At 49.9% G+C, this 15,400-nt stretch overlaps 6 protein-coding genes across 6 annotated transcripts; 2 read left to right on the top strand and 4 right to left on the bottom strand.

Moving 5' to 3' along the window:
• Positions 1-5: 5 nt before the first annotated feature.
• BO72DRAFT_525163 (60S ribosomal protein eL36) lies at positions 6-1,168 on the bottom strand (the record flags this gene model as incomplete). The annotated part of the gene is made up of 3 exons (XM_040949936.1): positions 1,037-1,168; positions 485-670; positions 6-89 (listed from the first exon to the last, which is right to left on the bottom strand). Exons 1-3 carry the CDS (start codon positions 1,082-1,084, stop codon positions 6-8), a joined length of 318 nt encoding a protein of 105 aa, XP_040804707.1. The 5' UTR covers positions 1,085-1,168.
• Positions 1,169-1,588: 420 nt separating this feature from the next.
• Positions 1,589-3,460, bottom strand: BO72DRAFT_525162 (uncharacterized protein). Its single transcript, XM_040949935.1, has 6 exons — positions 3,195-3,460; positions 3,094-3,113; positions 2,910-3,014; positions 2,466-2,848; positions 2,251-2,346; positions 1,589-2,175 (listed from the first exon to the last, which is right to left on the bottom strand). The coding sequence occupies exons 1-6, from the start codon at positions 3,361-3,363 to the stop codon at positions 1,713-1,715; spliced, it is 1,236 nt and encodes a 411-aa protein (XP_040804706.1). The 5' UTR covers positions 3,364-3,460; the 3' UTR covers positions 1,589-1,712.
• A 640-nt stretch (positions 3,461-4,100) lies between these two features.
• On the bottom strand, positions 4,101-7,751 carry BO72DRAFT_445267 (MDM20/NAA25 family protein). Its single transcript, XM_040943996.1, has 8 exons — positions 7,457-7,751; positions 7,051-7,326; positions 6,803-6,979; positions 6,350-6,690; positions 6,007-6,286; positions 5,197-5,956; positions 5,027-5,139; positions 4,101-4,978 (listed from the first exon to the last, which is right to left on the bottom strand). The coding sequence occupies exons 1-8, from the start codon at positions 7,592-7,594 to the stop codon at positions 4,226-4,228; spliced, it is 2,838 nt and encodes a 945-aa protein (XP_040804705.1). The 5' UTR covers positions 7,595-7,751; the 3' UTR covers positions 4,101-4,225.
• A 752-nt stretch (positions 7,752-8,503) lies between these two features.
• Positions 8,504-9,624, bottom strand: BO72DRAFT_286596 (uncharacterized protein). Its single transcript, XM_040940333.1, has 4 exons — positions 9,343-9,624; positions 8,981-9,088; positions 8,783-8,810; positions 8,504-8,640 (listed from the first exon to the last, which is right to left on the bottom strand). The coding sequence occupies exons 1-4, from the start codon at positions 9,456-9,458 to the stop codon at positions 8,614-8,616; spliced, it is 279 nt and encodes a 92-aa protein (XP_040804704.1). The 5' UTR covers positions 9,459-9,624; the 3' UTR covers positions 8,504-8,613.
• A 1,937-nt stretch (positions 9,625-11,561) lies between these two features.
• BO72DRAFT_370715 (uncharacterized protein) lies at positions 11,562-12,799 on the top strand (the record flags this gene model as incomplete). The annotated part of the gene is made up of 3 exons (XM_040940972.1): positions 11,562-11,887; positions 11,940-12,303; positions 12,356-12,799. 3 exons carry the CDS (start codon positions 11,562-11,564, stop codon positions 12,797-12,799), a joined length of 1,134 nt encoding a protein of 377 aa, XP_040804703.1.
• A 1,053-nt stretch (positions 12,800-13,852) lies between these two features.
• Positions 13,853-15,380, top strand: BO72DRAFT_364261 (uncharacterized protein; the record flags this gene model as incomplete). The annotated part of the gene is made up of 4 exons (XM_040940762.1): positions 13,853-13,930; positions 13,986-14,105; positions 14,164-14,256; positions 14,322-15,380. Coding segments are annotated over 4 exons (1,350 nt in total), but the record flags the coding sequence as incomplete, so codon positions are not given.
• Positions 15,381-15,400: the final 20 nt, after the last annotated feature.

The following is a 15,400-nucleotide window of genomic DNA, read 5'->3' as shown; positions in this document are numbered from 1 at the left end:
GACGTTTAGTGAGCACCAACACGACGGGCCTCGGCGATGACCCGCTGCATGTCCTCAACCTTTCTCTTGCCACGGCCGAAGGTACCGAGCTAAATTGGAGGAGATTGTTGTTAGTTAAATCTGCGGGATGGAGGAGATACGGGAAGGGGAACGGTTGGGGAAAAGAGTTCGGAGAGCTGGCTCGTTTGTTCCGGTTCCGGTTCATCCCATCGGTTCGGTTGTTCGTGCAGGGTCGGTGTGGTCGTCTGTTGCAGTCGAGCTGGCAGAGGTGGAGATCATGGGATAAGATGTTGAGATGTCGATGCGAAGTTGATGCAACCCGAGTTCAATTTGAAGAGGATTGCATTTCTCCGATACCGAGTAAATGATTGTCGAGGATGACCAACGAGCATGGATTGGCGCAAAACCGAAACAAAACGAGCTGCCCGCGAACCCTTTCCCCCTTCCCTTCACCCATCAAAGATTTCATCATGCAAAGACGTACCCTCTTCTTGGCGAGCTTACGAGCGCGCTTGTCCTGAGTGTTTCTCAGGAGTTCGATGATGCGGCGCTCATAGGGGGCAAGACCGACAACCTCGCGGGCGATCTCACGAACGAAAGCGGTACGGCGGGAAGACTGGCCCTTGGTACGGCTGACCCGGGTCTTGGGGGTGTTAAGAGGGGTGGTCTTCTGTATGGCCGAAGCATCAGGTCAGCAACTGTGTCCGTATTTCTCCATGACCGAAATTTTCCTTGCAAAGTCGTCAAGGAACATAGCGGAAGTGGAGCGCGATTTGATCCAGCCAAGTCGGTCAAGTTCGAGTTCTTTTCTCCCTCAAAAAAAGTCCCTTATTCCCTTCCTCAATTCCATGAATCCCCAGACAGCTTTCCTGAAAGCATGGTGACATCTGTGGTTTCGACAATAATTCACCCTGCCCTTGGCATAGGAAAATCCTCCTTCCCGTGTATATTTTCCCACTCTCGACATTTTTTTCCACCACACTCGACCGGATCAAATCGTTGTTGCAGGAGATCAAAAGAACAGGGGACAACGTACGTGACCCTTGTTGAGGCCGACCACGATTCCGGAGCGTTCCTGAGCCATCACGACGGTTATGGACTGCGGTTGGCGACGACGGTGTTGCTGCTAAGAGGTTGTCGAGTCGACGTGCGCCGGTGCGGATGGGAATCGCGATGGAGTCTGCCAGTTTTTGGTTGGCCGTTGCGGGAGTGCGTAGCGAGGGTAGGGCTTAGGGTTGCTGCAGCTTTGTCACGTGTCATAGCCACCTCTTATCGCTTATCTCTTATCTCTTATCGCTAATCGCTAATCGGTACATCTTGCCTTAGGTATTTTGTGGAGAAAGTGGCTTCCAGCTTCCACTTTTCCCAACCCAGGTTGCATTACTACGTACCTGTTTACTTACGCCATGTAGTATATTGCTTTTCCCTATCATGCTTACACTGCGTATGTGATGAGCTCTATGAGGGACTGGCCATCGGGTGACAGGTAATCTGCTGCGCTGATTAGTGGATCTCATAAACTCTCAAGTATACTGATTTAGCGGCTCAGGTAGCCTGCTTGCTGAAACAGATTATATGACATGTTTTTGTTTCTACCGCTATACGCCGCTTTTTTGTCTGCAAGGCCTGATCACATGAACTTGGTGTGCTTCGCATGCCTTGGCCGAGGGCTCATCACGACTCACCCGATGGCCAGTCCTCGTTGTACTTTCTCATCGCTCCGTCTCAGGTCCAGTCTCAATATCTACCTCGACGATCTTCAAGATCCCGGCTCTGGGCCTTTGCTCTTCCTCACTTGTCGGATCAAGGTCATTCACATTGATAGCCTCTGGTGCACTCCGACTGGCAGTGGCCTCCGTCGTGGTATAGCATATGCCCCGATAAGCCCCAATATCCCTCATCTCCCAGTAGCTATCTGCCGTCGACTCCGTAGTACTTGTGAAGTCGTGTCCAGATCTCCAGAGCCGCTGCGGAATAGTACGCATTGCAGGTCCCGGCCCCGGTCCCGGTCCAGGTCTTTGGTCGATGGCTGCAAGGGGCCCCTTCACCTGCGTGGAAGCGCTCCCCGTGCCGATGCTCGATACCCAAGCCTTGGCTTTCTGGGACGAATGTTTGAAGAAACTTGGCAGCGCGGGCAGGCAACTGGCGACGATCCCTGAGGTGATCTCGGCGGTGCTATATCAATGCCAAAAAGCCAGTACTTTAGTCTAGGATTCCGCTTCATCATGATGCTGCAAGAAGAGCACTCACGTCCATAGGAACTCCGGAAACCAGTCATGGGTTCTGTCCCGCGTGGTGCGGTTTCGGACGCTGACTACGAGACGCATCACGCTGCAGATGCAAGCACTATGAAAGGGTAAAATATTCAGCTTCCCGCCCCAAGTCAGACTGGTCTGGCTCTTAGCAAGACCAATCTGAAACAAAAAGGTGAAATGGACTCAAGAGCCGAAGGGAGAACAGCGTACAAGATGCCGGCTGCAAACACAGCCGAAAGGCCCATCTTCTTCCACCATGTCATCTGTAAGCGCCAGACACAGACAATGGGAAGCAGGAGCATGAGAAAGTCGGAAACAACGTTCACGATGGACGTGACCAGAATCGGGATGTTGATGTTGATACACTGCCCGGGGATGTCTTGGTCCCAGATCTTGGCGCGAGGTTTGCATTCGCAGATCTTGACGATGGTGTCGGCTAAGTAGAAGAGGAAATTCATCCAGATGAGGGTTTGGATGAGCCAGAAAGGGGTGTTGCGCTTTGACGGCGCGAAGAGGCGGAGATATAAGAGTAGGATGGATAGCTTAGTGATAAAGATCAAAGGGCCGTAGAGGATCTGTGAGGCGTTCGCTAGCTACATGGTTCACCATCAGCAAAGACGAGAAACAGCTGGCCGCGGTGGGATCCTCTCAAACCTTGGAGAATTCTCTCAGATCGGAAGCAGCGACGGCCCACTGGTGAATGCCGTTCCCATGTCGATCTGTTTCGAAGGTGATAGCGGCATATCCTATCAGGCCAAGCTGGTCATGGCATAGAGAAAGGCTCAGTATGTGCACAGGTGTGAAATGATAAGGAATTTGGCAGCTCAAAACCGCATACCCAAGCCAGGAAACAAGTCACTATCAAAATGCAGTGTTCAGCATCATATTATCCTTTAATTCCCAGCGAGCTGGCTCACTTCACAGGGACGCAGTACATACAATCCTCCCATCCCGGAGCTCGTGTGATGGAGATCTTCGAATACAGGCGCATTCCAACACAACACGAGCTGACAGTGAGGCATACCGTCTGGGTCAGTATGTCTTCGGATCGCAACGCGCGTCTGTATTCATACGTTAATGTAGTAGAGCCATTGTTGGTATCACCCATTGTCCAGAGGGAGAAACAAACACAAGCAAATATGACTACAGGGGAGGGGGTTGAAGCCTAGAAGCAGACCATGCTGAAGCAAAATTTAGAGCTCCAGAGCCTGGTAGTGATAGCAAAGGCTTACTGGTTGATGCATATATACAAAGACTTGCTCCGCTAGAATGGCTGACTACTGAGTGACACTGTGATTAAAATCGGCCACGACCTGCTGTAAGCCAGCGACGCAAGGCGACAACCACACCTGACAAGGAATGTGTGCGTGGCACACACAGGCATGGGATCGGGCAAGAACTAACCGTCGTTATATCCTGTACTCCTTTTGACTCTCGATGCGCGATGGTCGTGTAACATCTTACGGCAATGGCGTGCCTCGTAGTCCAACATGCACCTACGGCTTGCTTCGACTGGCCGGTGACATGCACATAAAGAACTAAAGGAACCCAAAGAACAAAACAGAAGAAGAGGATGGTGATCAAGAGGTATTCAGTATGCATCCGATCGGAGTCGGAACACAAACAAGGGATAGAAGAATGACTGCTTCGCTACACGCATAAGCGCCCTTGCAGGACCGGACCGACATTCACGCCACTCAGCCTCGTGGTCTAGGTCGAACCAAATCTTACATACTCAGGGAATTTGAGCTGTCTCCGCTGCAATGGGGCTGTATGCAGTTCGCACGGAAGGAGATGGTCAGTTTTCGCATTGGCCCGACCCAATAGACTGATAAACATAGGCAGTTGGTGAATAATGTTCGATTAACCACTAAGCTTGCTATAAGACTGGATTGACGAAGCATTATATAATCAAGGTTCGGTGGCCGCCTTTCAATTCGTGTCAGAAGAAAGTGAAGGGCAAGATGCTCTCACAGGGTTACGGCGATTAGGCCATTCAATCCCTCCTCCCAGCTTTCCTTTAGCTCACCGCAGAAGACCTCCAGTTGAGACATATCAAGTGTCTTGTCCAACTCGGAGGATAGCTTACTACCTTCCGGCCCGCGGTCGGGACCAGCTAGGACCATGTCGATCAACGCGCCCAACCCACCCGAAGCCGAGACGTGAGACTTGAGCGTACGACCACCGGTTCTAATACTCTGGAAGACTTGGCGTGTAGTGTCAGCCAATTTGTCAATTCTTTCCCGACTCAATTTGGCGTTCTTGGACCCCTTTCGCGTGGCGACGGTGGTTAGAAGGGACAAGGCCTTAAGCGAGTCCAGGACCATGAACTGATTATGGAAGTATTTCCAAGTTGGCGCAATTGGTGCGTCCGAATCCAAGGAAAGTGCAGTTCTCGAAATAACCGGGGATACCTTCCCGTCACCATCATTGATATCCTGAAACCTTGAGTCCAACCATGCTTCCACCTGGGAAAGACTGGCGTCTGCTTGTTCGGCAGTAACAGATTTGGACCCACTCAAGAACAGAGCAAGTGCCAGGAGGCTCCGGTTTGTTTTAACGCTTTCAATTTCTGCTGTTGTCATTTCCGTTTCCACATTTTCACCCAAGATGTCATCAAGGTTTGGTAGCTCGGGCTCAACAGTCAATGGCTTTTGGGTAGCCAGAGACTTCAAAGTGCCAAACAGATGGTCGGTTAAATTCATAGATTTGATCCATCCGTTCTAATCTTGTAAGTCGCAATGGCATCACGAGAGAAATGAAGAACTCACACTAGGCAAAGGACCCAGGCGTATGCGCTCCTCAAATGTAGGCTTTCCAGGCGCTTCGCAGTTCATGAACGCGTCGAAGACACGTTGGTCGACCAAGGGCGATTCATCTCTAGCTGTGCCGTGCGGTTGTGTGAGCATGAGAGGAGAGTAATGGTGCAGAACCTACTTACCCATATCTTCGTATCTAGTCATAGGGTCCCCACCAGCCAGTCTCTGTATGCGCCTTACGTCTAGCGCCCACATCCTGCGGCAGATGCTTTGCCTCAGACGCCTCTGCAATTCGATGGTGCCTTCGATATTCACATAGCTGCCATAATCTAGTCCTCTAGTGCGATGCCTGGTTGATGTGAGATCTGCAGTGCGAAAGAAGTTAAGGGCCTGCACAAAAGCGGATTGTGGGTTGAAGTCTTTGTATTCAGCTCCTTCAACTGGTGGGGCGGAGTGTGGGTGGATTGTGGCAAGGCGTGTGAAAAGATTGTGAGCAACAGTTTCGAACTGCACTTGCTTCACTGAAAGTTTACTGAAGCTGCTCAGTGCAAGGGATCCTGCACCTAAGCGCAGATAGATCCTGACGACAAGTAACAATGCCTGATAGTTGTGGGGTGAGTCGACAAGGAGGCGTTCGAGGATAGCTGCTGCGCGAATGAGCACGGCGTCAGGAATCTGCTGATCAGCAACAGACGTGCATGGTTCGCTGAAACGCATCAGGCTCATGGCCGCCAAAATACATAAGTCATCGCTGGGCTGGCTTTCAATCGTGGTGGGAGCCGAAGTCTTCTCGGGACGCTGGACCTCACGGTAGACCTGCAGGCAGCGGACGATGAAATCTTCGACTTGTGGCTTGGAGACGTTCTCTTCGTTGGCCGAAAGACAGAAACAGTACTCAAGTTTAAGCGCGTTGATCGTCGCGACGCCCTTTCCTGAAGCTCCCTGTTTCAAAATTAGTCTACCAGCTCCGCACGAGATTCCAAACAACTTACATCTGTCCCCTCGTTTTGTCCTTTCGAAGTATAGTTCACCAGGCTTGTCATGGAAGCTTGATCGAGTGATGACACGTAAGTCCTCAGATCGCCGAAGCAGTAGAGCTTGTGCTTGTTGAGATCATAGTATTGTTTGCAGGCGGCGATTAAGTCCTCGGCGTTAGAGCTACCCGACTTAAAACCCCAGTGTACCATGTCAAGCCGAGCTAGGTGGGCATTGCGAGACTTGGGCACCGCCGCCACAAAGTCGCGAATGAAGTCCTGAGTTGCGATGGTAGTCCTGGACTTACAATTTAGCCGGCGGAGCTTCATCATTGCGTGAGAATGCACGCTGCAAACTTACTCTGACGAGTTAATCCTCTGAGTTGAGGTGAGGAGCAAGTGCCAGACTGCCCAATCATCACGTTCTTGAAGAGCCTTCAATTCTTCCTCGTTGCTTGGGATAGTGAGCAAGCTCTTTGCATAGTCCAGACCTTCTGTCCACATTTGAGCCTTTTCCAGACTGGACAGCTTCACCCCAACAAATGACCAATCGTTCTGCACGACGCGCGAATTCAGACCTAGGTTATCGCTGTCGAGGATCTTGACAATCTCTGCATGGCGCTCTTGAGACTCAAAGATCTTAACAAGCAACAGTAGCTCCTCGGCCGATTGAATAGCTCTGGGAGGGCTCAGCAACTCCTTCTGTGTGTACGATTTCAAATATCACCATGATGTCCAGACAAATATCCAACCACGCAGAGGAAGATGACCGACGAGAGGCCGCTGATCGCAGAGGAAGAAAGTTGTAACATACCGGATCTTGAGGAACACTTTCGCCAGCTTTGGAAATCATACGATAGGCTAGGGTTCCGAAAAGCTTGCGTTCAGCCTCCGAAGCACCCGCATCGACGGAGATCAGGTAGCAAAGGAAGATGGCCCAGAAATAATACTTCCTAGTTTTGGGAAAATTGCTCTGGAGAGACATGGCAGCCTATGAATTGACCAAGCAAGACCGGTTAGCGCCTCTCTTAAGCTTGTCAACGGCGCCTGATGGTTGCGAACCTTTTGCGCCGACTTCCAGTCGTCGCCCTCAAAACCATACTCAAACCACCGCATCTGGATATCCAAGTCCTTTGGGCTAGCCTTAGAGGCCCTTTCCCACAGGCTTCTCAGGGTGTCCCCATGGTCGCTAAGTTTTTCCAGTGTCTCGTGGAGGATATCGAGGGTCTCCAGATCCGTGGTGGGAGGTTCGGCTTTACACAGTTCGAGAGTTTCGGCGATTCCACGTTTGCGATGGGCTTCGTCGGCATGACGGTAGAGAACATACGCCTTCCATGCCTTAAATCAAGCGTTCAAACTCCAGTTAGCATAGAAACAATCATATCGGAGGGAAGCTCTTGAATGCAGCCAGAAATTCGCTTCGACTGAGGTAGATATCTTGACACAAATCACAAAAGGAAGGACTTACTTTGAGAAAAGGTGTGTCTTCACCCTTCTTAATACGCTTCTCGATCAATTGCAGGGCCTGCTTTAGATTTTGCCCATCAATGGCGTCTTGGATCTGCTTGTTCCGCCGATAAAAGACGGCGTCATTAGTGGAAGACATAGCAAATGTTTCGAGGAAACACGGGGTTGGAGAGGATAAGGCTAGAGACTCGACTTGTCAATAGCAACTATAGAGTGCAGTATAAAGTATGCTGCGCAAGCCAGCACAGCACACGATGTGCGGAAGAATTGAGTATACAGCAAAGATGAGGGGGAAATTGTTGGTGTTTCTCCAACTATCTTTATCGTCTTTCTGCTGAGTTTGGTGGGCGGGGAAGCTCATTTGGAAGGCGGTGACGGCGGCATGTGGCCATGCCTTCCTTCAATTAGTGGGGTGATGACGCAGTCATAGACTGATCGATCAATTATCATGATTCCAATTTCATCGGAATAATTGGCTTTGTCATATTCCCTTGGTAGAGGCTCAGGAATGGAGTTACAAGATAGAGTTACCTGGTTGGATTAAAGCCCGAGGATATCCGTCCGTGGTCAGGCCTCACAGGAAAGTATATCTTGGTGGACAAAACGTCAGGCCGAAAGTAAACCTCCCTTATACACATCTTGACTTTAGAGGCGCATAGTGAACCCCACGGCGCTGCTACTCCTAGCAACAAAACAGAGAAGAGACCCTTCCAATTCAATGACAACATCAAATAAACATACAAGTAGTGTACAAGCGTAGGCGGAAGGCGAGGAGAGGAGAAGGATGAAGAAGACATCAAGATGAAGCTTAACGCCTACCTGATAGTTCGGCCAGCCTGTGGATATTCCCAGGAGGCATTTCACTCTTGAGAAACTGCCCATTGCCAAATCCGCCGTCAATAATTCTCTAGCTCTCCGCCTAGCAAAGAACAACACCATGCAAAGATTGTTGACGCTCTCTGCTTGTCTTGATCGAGGCCGGCATCTAGGACCGAAGCACACAGTATACCACTATCTTCATGAATCACATTACATAGTGGCTTGCGGCCAAGGTCGATGCTGGCTTTTAAGTAGGTCCTGGCATCGTGGGGCATCAAGGAACAGGAAACCAAGGCAACCTAGAGAGGTGGGCTGCCATGTGTTTGTTTCTGTACTAGCCTAAGCACCTCTTTTCTTTTGTGTCAACTGTAGAGATAACGGTTAGCAATGACGTGAACGGCAGGGAAAACCTTTCCAAGAAGGTCCAAAAGCTCCCGGGAAAGGCATCCGACAGATGAGCGCCGGCGAAGATAAAGGGAGGTGACCACTTAGAGCAAGTTTCACTCACCCATTGCTTTTTACAGTCGCGATAAGCCCTGGAGAGTCAATCAGCACATGGTACAATAGAGTTGAACGACTGCAGGGATGAGAATAGCCACCAGATACAGAGTGCAACACTGACGATCTGCACTCTTGATAAGGGAACAGCAAGCGCAAGTGTTCACAAGAGAAGGCAATATGAGTTATAATGGGCTAAGATACTCACTGGAAGTAGTCATGACACATCTCTCTATCAAAAGCATTGCGTTTCATACATTTCAGACTCCGGTCTGCGAAATCCTGGCACGGATCAAAGTATTCACTTGCAGACTTGCTATAGTGCTGTTAGTAATGGATGTTACACTAGATGCACTGACGCTAGATAGCAAGAGGTCTGGTCCAGCAGTACAAGCGAGCAACCGAGCAATTGCCAACAATCGATAGAGCAGCCAAGGCATGTTGTTTATCCCCGTCTGGGACAACAGCCGCATAGAAGGAGAGATTACGGTGCCAAGCAAACGAGAAATTGGAAAAAAGAGCCCGGGGTATAAATTTAAGGATGACAAGAAGAAAAGGGGGTTAACCTACTTGGAGAATTTTCGCTCAACCCGTTCCCAAGAGTTCGATTGGACCGAGTCCGAGGCAGATGAGGACGGCGTTGCTGCTGCTTGCTGCTGATTTTGCTCCGAGGAGGAGGAGGCCATCGTTTAGATGTGAAGTCTATACCAGCAAAGTTCAATTGACACACGTATTGGCAGGCAGTAATGGAAATGATGAGTGCCGAAGGTAGTCGGAGAGATATACAGTAGGTTGTAGTATGCGGAGGACATGTACGTATAAGTGAGCCTGGACTCCGTGGAGTGATCGATTGGCAGGCGGAAAAAGCTGGACCCGCCGACCTTGGCGTGGGGAAATCCCTCCGGCTCCGGTCTTCGACCCCTCTTAGTCATTCTTCCTTTAAAGCATAGTTATCTACTCAACATATCTTTTCGTAGTACGAATACAGTTTGCTGAGCAGACAATGTAAGTGAGTTAAGTGTCTACTGAGACGCCTCTATTTCAACAGGACAGATCATTCAATTTGCCCCATTTCTTTGAGAGAGTACAGCAGTGTTGTTGTACTGATGTGTATCTGCCCGGCTGAGAAGCCGAGCTTTGAATACAGTACCTCCTTCGATGTGACAAACATCACAGAATGGATATTTCTACCCCGCCTTACTCTGCATTGATTATGTGCGCTTCTTTCTCTTTCCCGGATAAGTTATGGACAGGCTTGCTTGAGTTCGGTCCTGTATCACTTGTGCGCTGACTTTGGGTTTGGCTCATCTTTTCATCGTTCTGGTCAAGCGTACCATTGGCGACGTAACATGAAAAGACTACCTTAGGTCCTCTGCGCCATCAGAGTATTTCATCAGTTTGAAGCAATTATGTCATACGAATGAAAAAAGCCCTTGAAACAGTCCTGTTAGATGGAAGCTCCACTTCCGAAATAAAGTATAGGCGGGGACAAAGTAGTGGGTAATGGGACTAAGAATAGACTGAAATCGGCATCAACAGTCCCGTTAAGTGCATATTAATCTTTTCAAAAGGTAGGAGCAATAGCCGACCGGTAATACGGGACACGAGAGGTTGAACAGAAAAACAGAATAATTCATGCATGTTGTGTGAACAGCGCAAGGGCGGCGAATCGGTTGTCATAGCTAGCGTTGCGTAGGGGCAAGAGAGAGAGAGGGGTTTGTGTTATCGGCAGCAGCACAGATAACCATTCCATGCATTCGATCTGATAGCTTACTAGCCACGACACGACACCAAATCCCAAATCGGGTCAAAAAGTCCTTTCAGCAGCCAGACTTGGCAGAGAAGCTTCGGAATTCTCCCTTCACCCCCCCCCCCCCCCTAGAAACCGTTAACAAATCCAATAGGTCCCTTGATGCCCGACCGATCGCGGTGATCGCTATTCAAAACTCTTGCCCAGGTTTCATAGCCGCAAGGAAGGCTTTGGTGTCTGGCCCACTTCGCAATGAAAGAGACTTACTGGCCTCGAAGTATGTTGCAGAAGTCTGCGTGGGCCTGGTCCGGACTTCCTAAAAGGTTTGTTGCCATGCTCTACCATAGCGCTAGTGACCTGGTCACAGAGCTGGGTCACAGAGCGTATGGAGAGATAATGAGTTCTTCACTCTGCTTTTCCAGTTCCATATGTTGCTCTAAGGGAGAAGCGTTCGGCCCAATCGACGAGATGTCCATTACCTCAGAAAGATGACATGGTGGAGCATGCATCCTTTGTGCCAAACCCAACATAGGAATAGTTTCCATAGACTGGTCTATCCACAAAAACCTGCCTTGCAAACACACGTTGAGTGATTGAGGCTGGCAAGCGCGCCATAGTCCTCAAGACCGTGGATGTCAAAGACGATTGCATGGTGATCCAGTACTACACACTCTGTCCGGCCGGTGGAGCCTGAAGAAGCTGTTTTGTTTGTCACATACGGTATTGTCACAGTCATCCAGCGAAGCCTCAAGATGGACTGGTTAGAGCTTGCCACTTACCTCGGACATGGTTATAAATAATGACCTTTGAAGCCCCTCCCAACTTACCCTGGCCATTCCCTCAGGCAGCTCCATCTTTTGTATACCTCTCTATTTGACTCTATTATCCGGATCCATCTGCGGCCTGATCCAAGTCCATATTCGACATATAAAGGTATGTCGCCGCCGCCAATCCATAGCATATGGCGAATATCTTGGATTCGCTTCTGACCTGAGAACCTCACAGTTGTAGACCAATGGCGTCTGTGGAGACCTACACTATGACACCAGCGCCAATTCTGGCAGGGCCAATCCAGCCCATAGAGACAGAAGTCAGCCACCAAAAGACCTCGTCAACAGGAAAGGTTGCCTTTGACCCTTCCAAGCATCTGGATCACACCGCTCCTTCCAAAGTGTACAGCATGAAAGAGCTCGGCTATTCGGACAGCCGAGGTGTTTCTCCCGTGGGAGTCTCCGAGCCTTTCCCATTGTTCTCTGCAGAGGCCATCCAAAAAATGCGAGAAGAGGTTCTCAGCGATGAAGTCTTCATGAAGCATAAGTACTCGAGCGATCTTGCTCAGTGCCAGTTGCGAGGATATGCGGCAGAGTGTGTAACCCAGGACCGAGCACCTTTGAGCATAGCTGATGTTGTTGCATAGATGCGCCCCGTTCATCTATGATGCCTGGAAAAATCCGGAGACGCTGGCAATCATCTCAAAAATTGCCGGTGTTGATCTCATTCCCGCCATGGACTTCGAGATTGGCCACGTCAATATCTCCGTTCACAGCGAGCAGGAGAAGAATGAAGCTCTCAAAGCGGTCATGGAGAAGACGACTCGACAAGCAGACGAAGGCGTGGCCGGCTGTCCTTGGGAGGACGAAGACCCGATCGTTGATTGGCATACAGACAGTTATCCTTTTGTCTGCGTGACTATGCTTTCTGACTGTACAAACATGATTGGCGGCGAGACAGCTTTGAGAAAAGGTGACGGCGAAGTGGTGAAGGTCCGAGGACCACAGATGGTAAGTCTGAAGGGCTTGATCCAAGTGGTAGCAGGCTTACAGCGTCTTTTAGGGATCTGCCGTCATTCTTCAGGGGCGCTATATCGAGCATCAGGCACTCCGTGCTTTGGGAACAACTGAGCGCATTTCCATGGTCACCTCTTTTCGGCCTCGCGCTTCAGCCACCAAAGACGACACTGTACTTACAACAGTACGTCCAATCTCTAAGCTTGGCGACTTGTACCACCAGTTCGCGGAGTACCGCTTTGAGATCCTCGAAGAGCGCCTGCGAGATGCCAACCGATTCATGCGTGATCAGAAAAGAGCGACCAGACCTTTCGACACGCGCCTATTGAAGCAGTTTATTCGAGAACAGATCGCGTTCTTGGAGCACATGGACAAGGAGATTGTTGAAGATAATAAAGTTATCAAAGGTGTTACTGACGATAGCCACCTGGTATCAGAAGATCTCAAGCAGCGGCGTTCCAAAAAACGAAGCTTTGCTGCTGTGGAGTAGATCCGAGCAGCGATTCATGTGGATGAATGAAGCGGTACTAAATTGTTCTTTTTCTTCCCCATCGGCCAATATGAGGTTGTCGTATGGTGCTTTCGATTTGTTAAGCGAGCCAAGGGTTGCCGTTGGGCCAATCTTATCATGTTGTAATGAATTAGGGATGCGCGCCAGACATTTGTTAGTTAAGCCCATGCTTTTCATAGACAGTGACCTGAATCGGTTTTCGACCACGAAAGTAGAAGATAATAGTGGTTTCGGGTTTTATGTCATGGAACATCATGTCTTAGGGGAGGGGAATTGTCCCGCGCGATAAGCTTGGTAACCAAAGCATTCTAAGAGATCGAGAAGGTTGTCTCCATCTCACGAAGATAACCGGCGCTAACAGGATACTGACGCCCGGATCGAACTCGGCGCTAAATGCTCCCCATGATAGGGGAAGCTATTCCGGTCGATACAATGGATCCCATCCAGTTGGATCTCCACAATTAAACCGTTCCATTAGTTCGGGCCGTTAGGGAGGGGGAAAAGATGATGTTGATGTTGATGTGTTTGTTCGGTTTGCGCGCGGAACATCCGACCGGCCAAGACAAAAGTGAATGTGATCGGTGTTCCTCAGGCAGGAATAAGGAAGTCTCTCTTCCTCCCCCAAAAAACTAATCCTACCGGTATGAGTGCCGAGCTTTGCTTCCTCTCCTCCTCTCATCTCTCTTCTTTATCTCTCGAGAGCCGCGTTTCGAGGTCGCCCAGGTCACATTTAGCTCATAATTACGGGGTTGCTTCCTCTTCGAATTTTCTGGCTTAAAACCACTTGGTGGGGGGCTATTTTACTCCTGCCATAGTTGCCTGTCTCCCTCCCTCCAGTGATGTCGGCGATCGTCTCGCGTACCTGAAAAGTCCATACTTATCTCTCACCCTTTCCTAAACAACAGGACCTCTTTCTCATATCATCCACTTCCAAGAGCTTCGCGCACTTTGATATACGGTCTTACGTTCACCTCATATACATCTTCATCGGGCTGCGCAAAAGCAAATATCGAAAAAATGGCCCAAGCTGCTGCCGGGGCTGCCGTCTCGAACAATGGTGCCGATAACACAAATGCGCCCGCGATAAACACGGGAGACAACGCGTCGGGGGTGAGCGTATTACGCGGATATCTCGAATTATACATTGCTAACATCGTGTTAATAGCTCTTCCAAACTTTACAAGGTCATGTCGACAGCATTCGGTCCCTCATACAATGCGGCGTTTGCATCCGGCCGCTCTATGAACCCTATACTTTGGCTTGCGGGCATACATTTTGTTACAGTGTAAGCTCCCCATATGTTTGGCATAGCTATTCGCACGGCGTCTGACAGCGCATTGTAGTGCTTGACCTCATGGTTCGTTGGTGGACGACACAACAAAACATGCCCTGACTGTCGGGCCCCAGTGAAGGCGCAGCCTGCACCTGCTTACTTGGTAAGACACCCTGACTCATCCTTAGCCAAGTGAAGAAGAAAAAGGCTCGATCTCACACTTCAAAGGTTAGAGCCGTTGTTCAAATGTTCACGAGCCAGCCCGAACTACTCGACAAGGGCGAGACCACGAACGAGCACCAGCGCCATCACAACGAGGAAGCAGAGCGGTTAGAAAAGGACAGACAGAATGCAGACCCTAAGGAAGGGGGTCTGTTTCGGGGAACTTTCAACAAGCCGAAAATTAGTCAGCCCATCATGGATGACGATGATAACATATTACGTTGTCCGCACTGTGCATGGGAGTTGGAGGACGATGAATGTATACACTGCGGTTACCAACGAGATCGCGACTCGATAACGAGCACATATTATAGCGACATTGAAGGGTCCGAAGAGATGACCGACTACATGGACGATGACATTGAGGACGGGTTCGGAGAATATGATGAAGATTATGACTTCGATGAGATATACACAACCCTTCAAAATTTGCCGCCAGGTCTTCACGACGCATTGTATCGGCAACCCGGCGGATATTGGCCCTACGGCGATTGGACTGCAGGCCCTTCTTCGGGAATCGAAGATAGTGAAATGGACGATGAAGATGACGATGCGGATATGGATTCATTCATTGACGACGACTTAGAACATGACCATGGCGACTATTCTGAGTCTGACCGGTCTACAGTTGTCGGGCATCATGAATACTCAATTACACGATCCGACGTTCTAAATAGCGGTACGCCTGACGAGATGCTGGATGGGAGCGAAGACGGTAGCAGCGAAGAAGATGAGGACTCACATGATTCAGAAGACTCGGAAAACTCGGAAGACAACGATGATGATGACGATGATGACGAGCCTATCAGACCTGCTATTAGCAGTAGCCGGCGGAATCGAGTGCCAGCATATCGCGTGCCATCGGATTCTCCTACTCCCGAGCCAGAGCAGTCCACCGGGGCTTCTCGATCGGCTGATGCGGCGCCTAGGACAACATCTGGCGCCTTTCGCCGTACTCAGAACCCTCCTGCCAACTCCGAGGCGAATGCAATATACATCGCCTCTTCCTCAGAAGACGAAGGCCCTGTAAGACCTACGAGGAGGACTAGAAGAGAACGAGGAAACTGCTAGCCCGAGTCTTATGG

This window comes from Aspergillus fijiensis, assembly GCF_003184825.1.
Source record: "Aspergillus fijiensis CBS 313.89 unplaced genomic scaffold BO72scaffold_8, whole genome shotgun sequence".
Classification (NCBI taxonomy): domain Eukaryota; kingdom Fungi; phylum Ascomycota; class Eurotiomycetes; order Eurotiales; family Aspergillaceae; genus Aspergillus; species Aspergillus fijiensis.
Note: the sequence above shows the minus strand (reverse complement) of the source record. Positions and strands in the feature narration are given on the sequence as shown.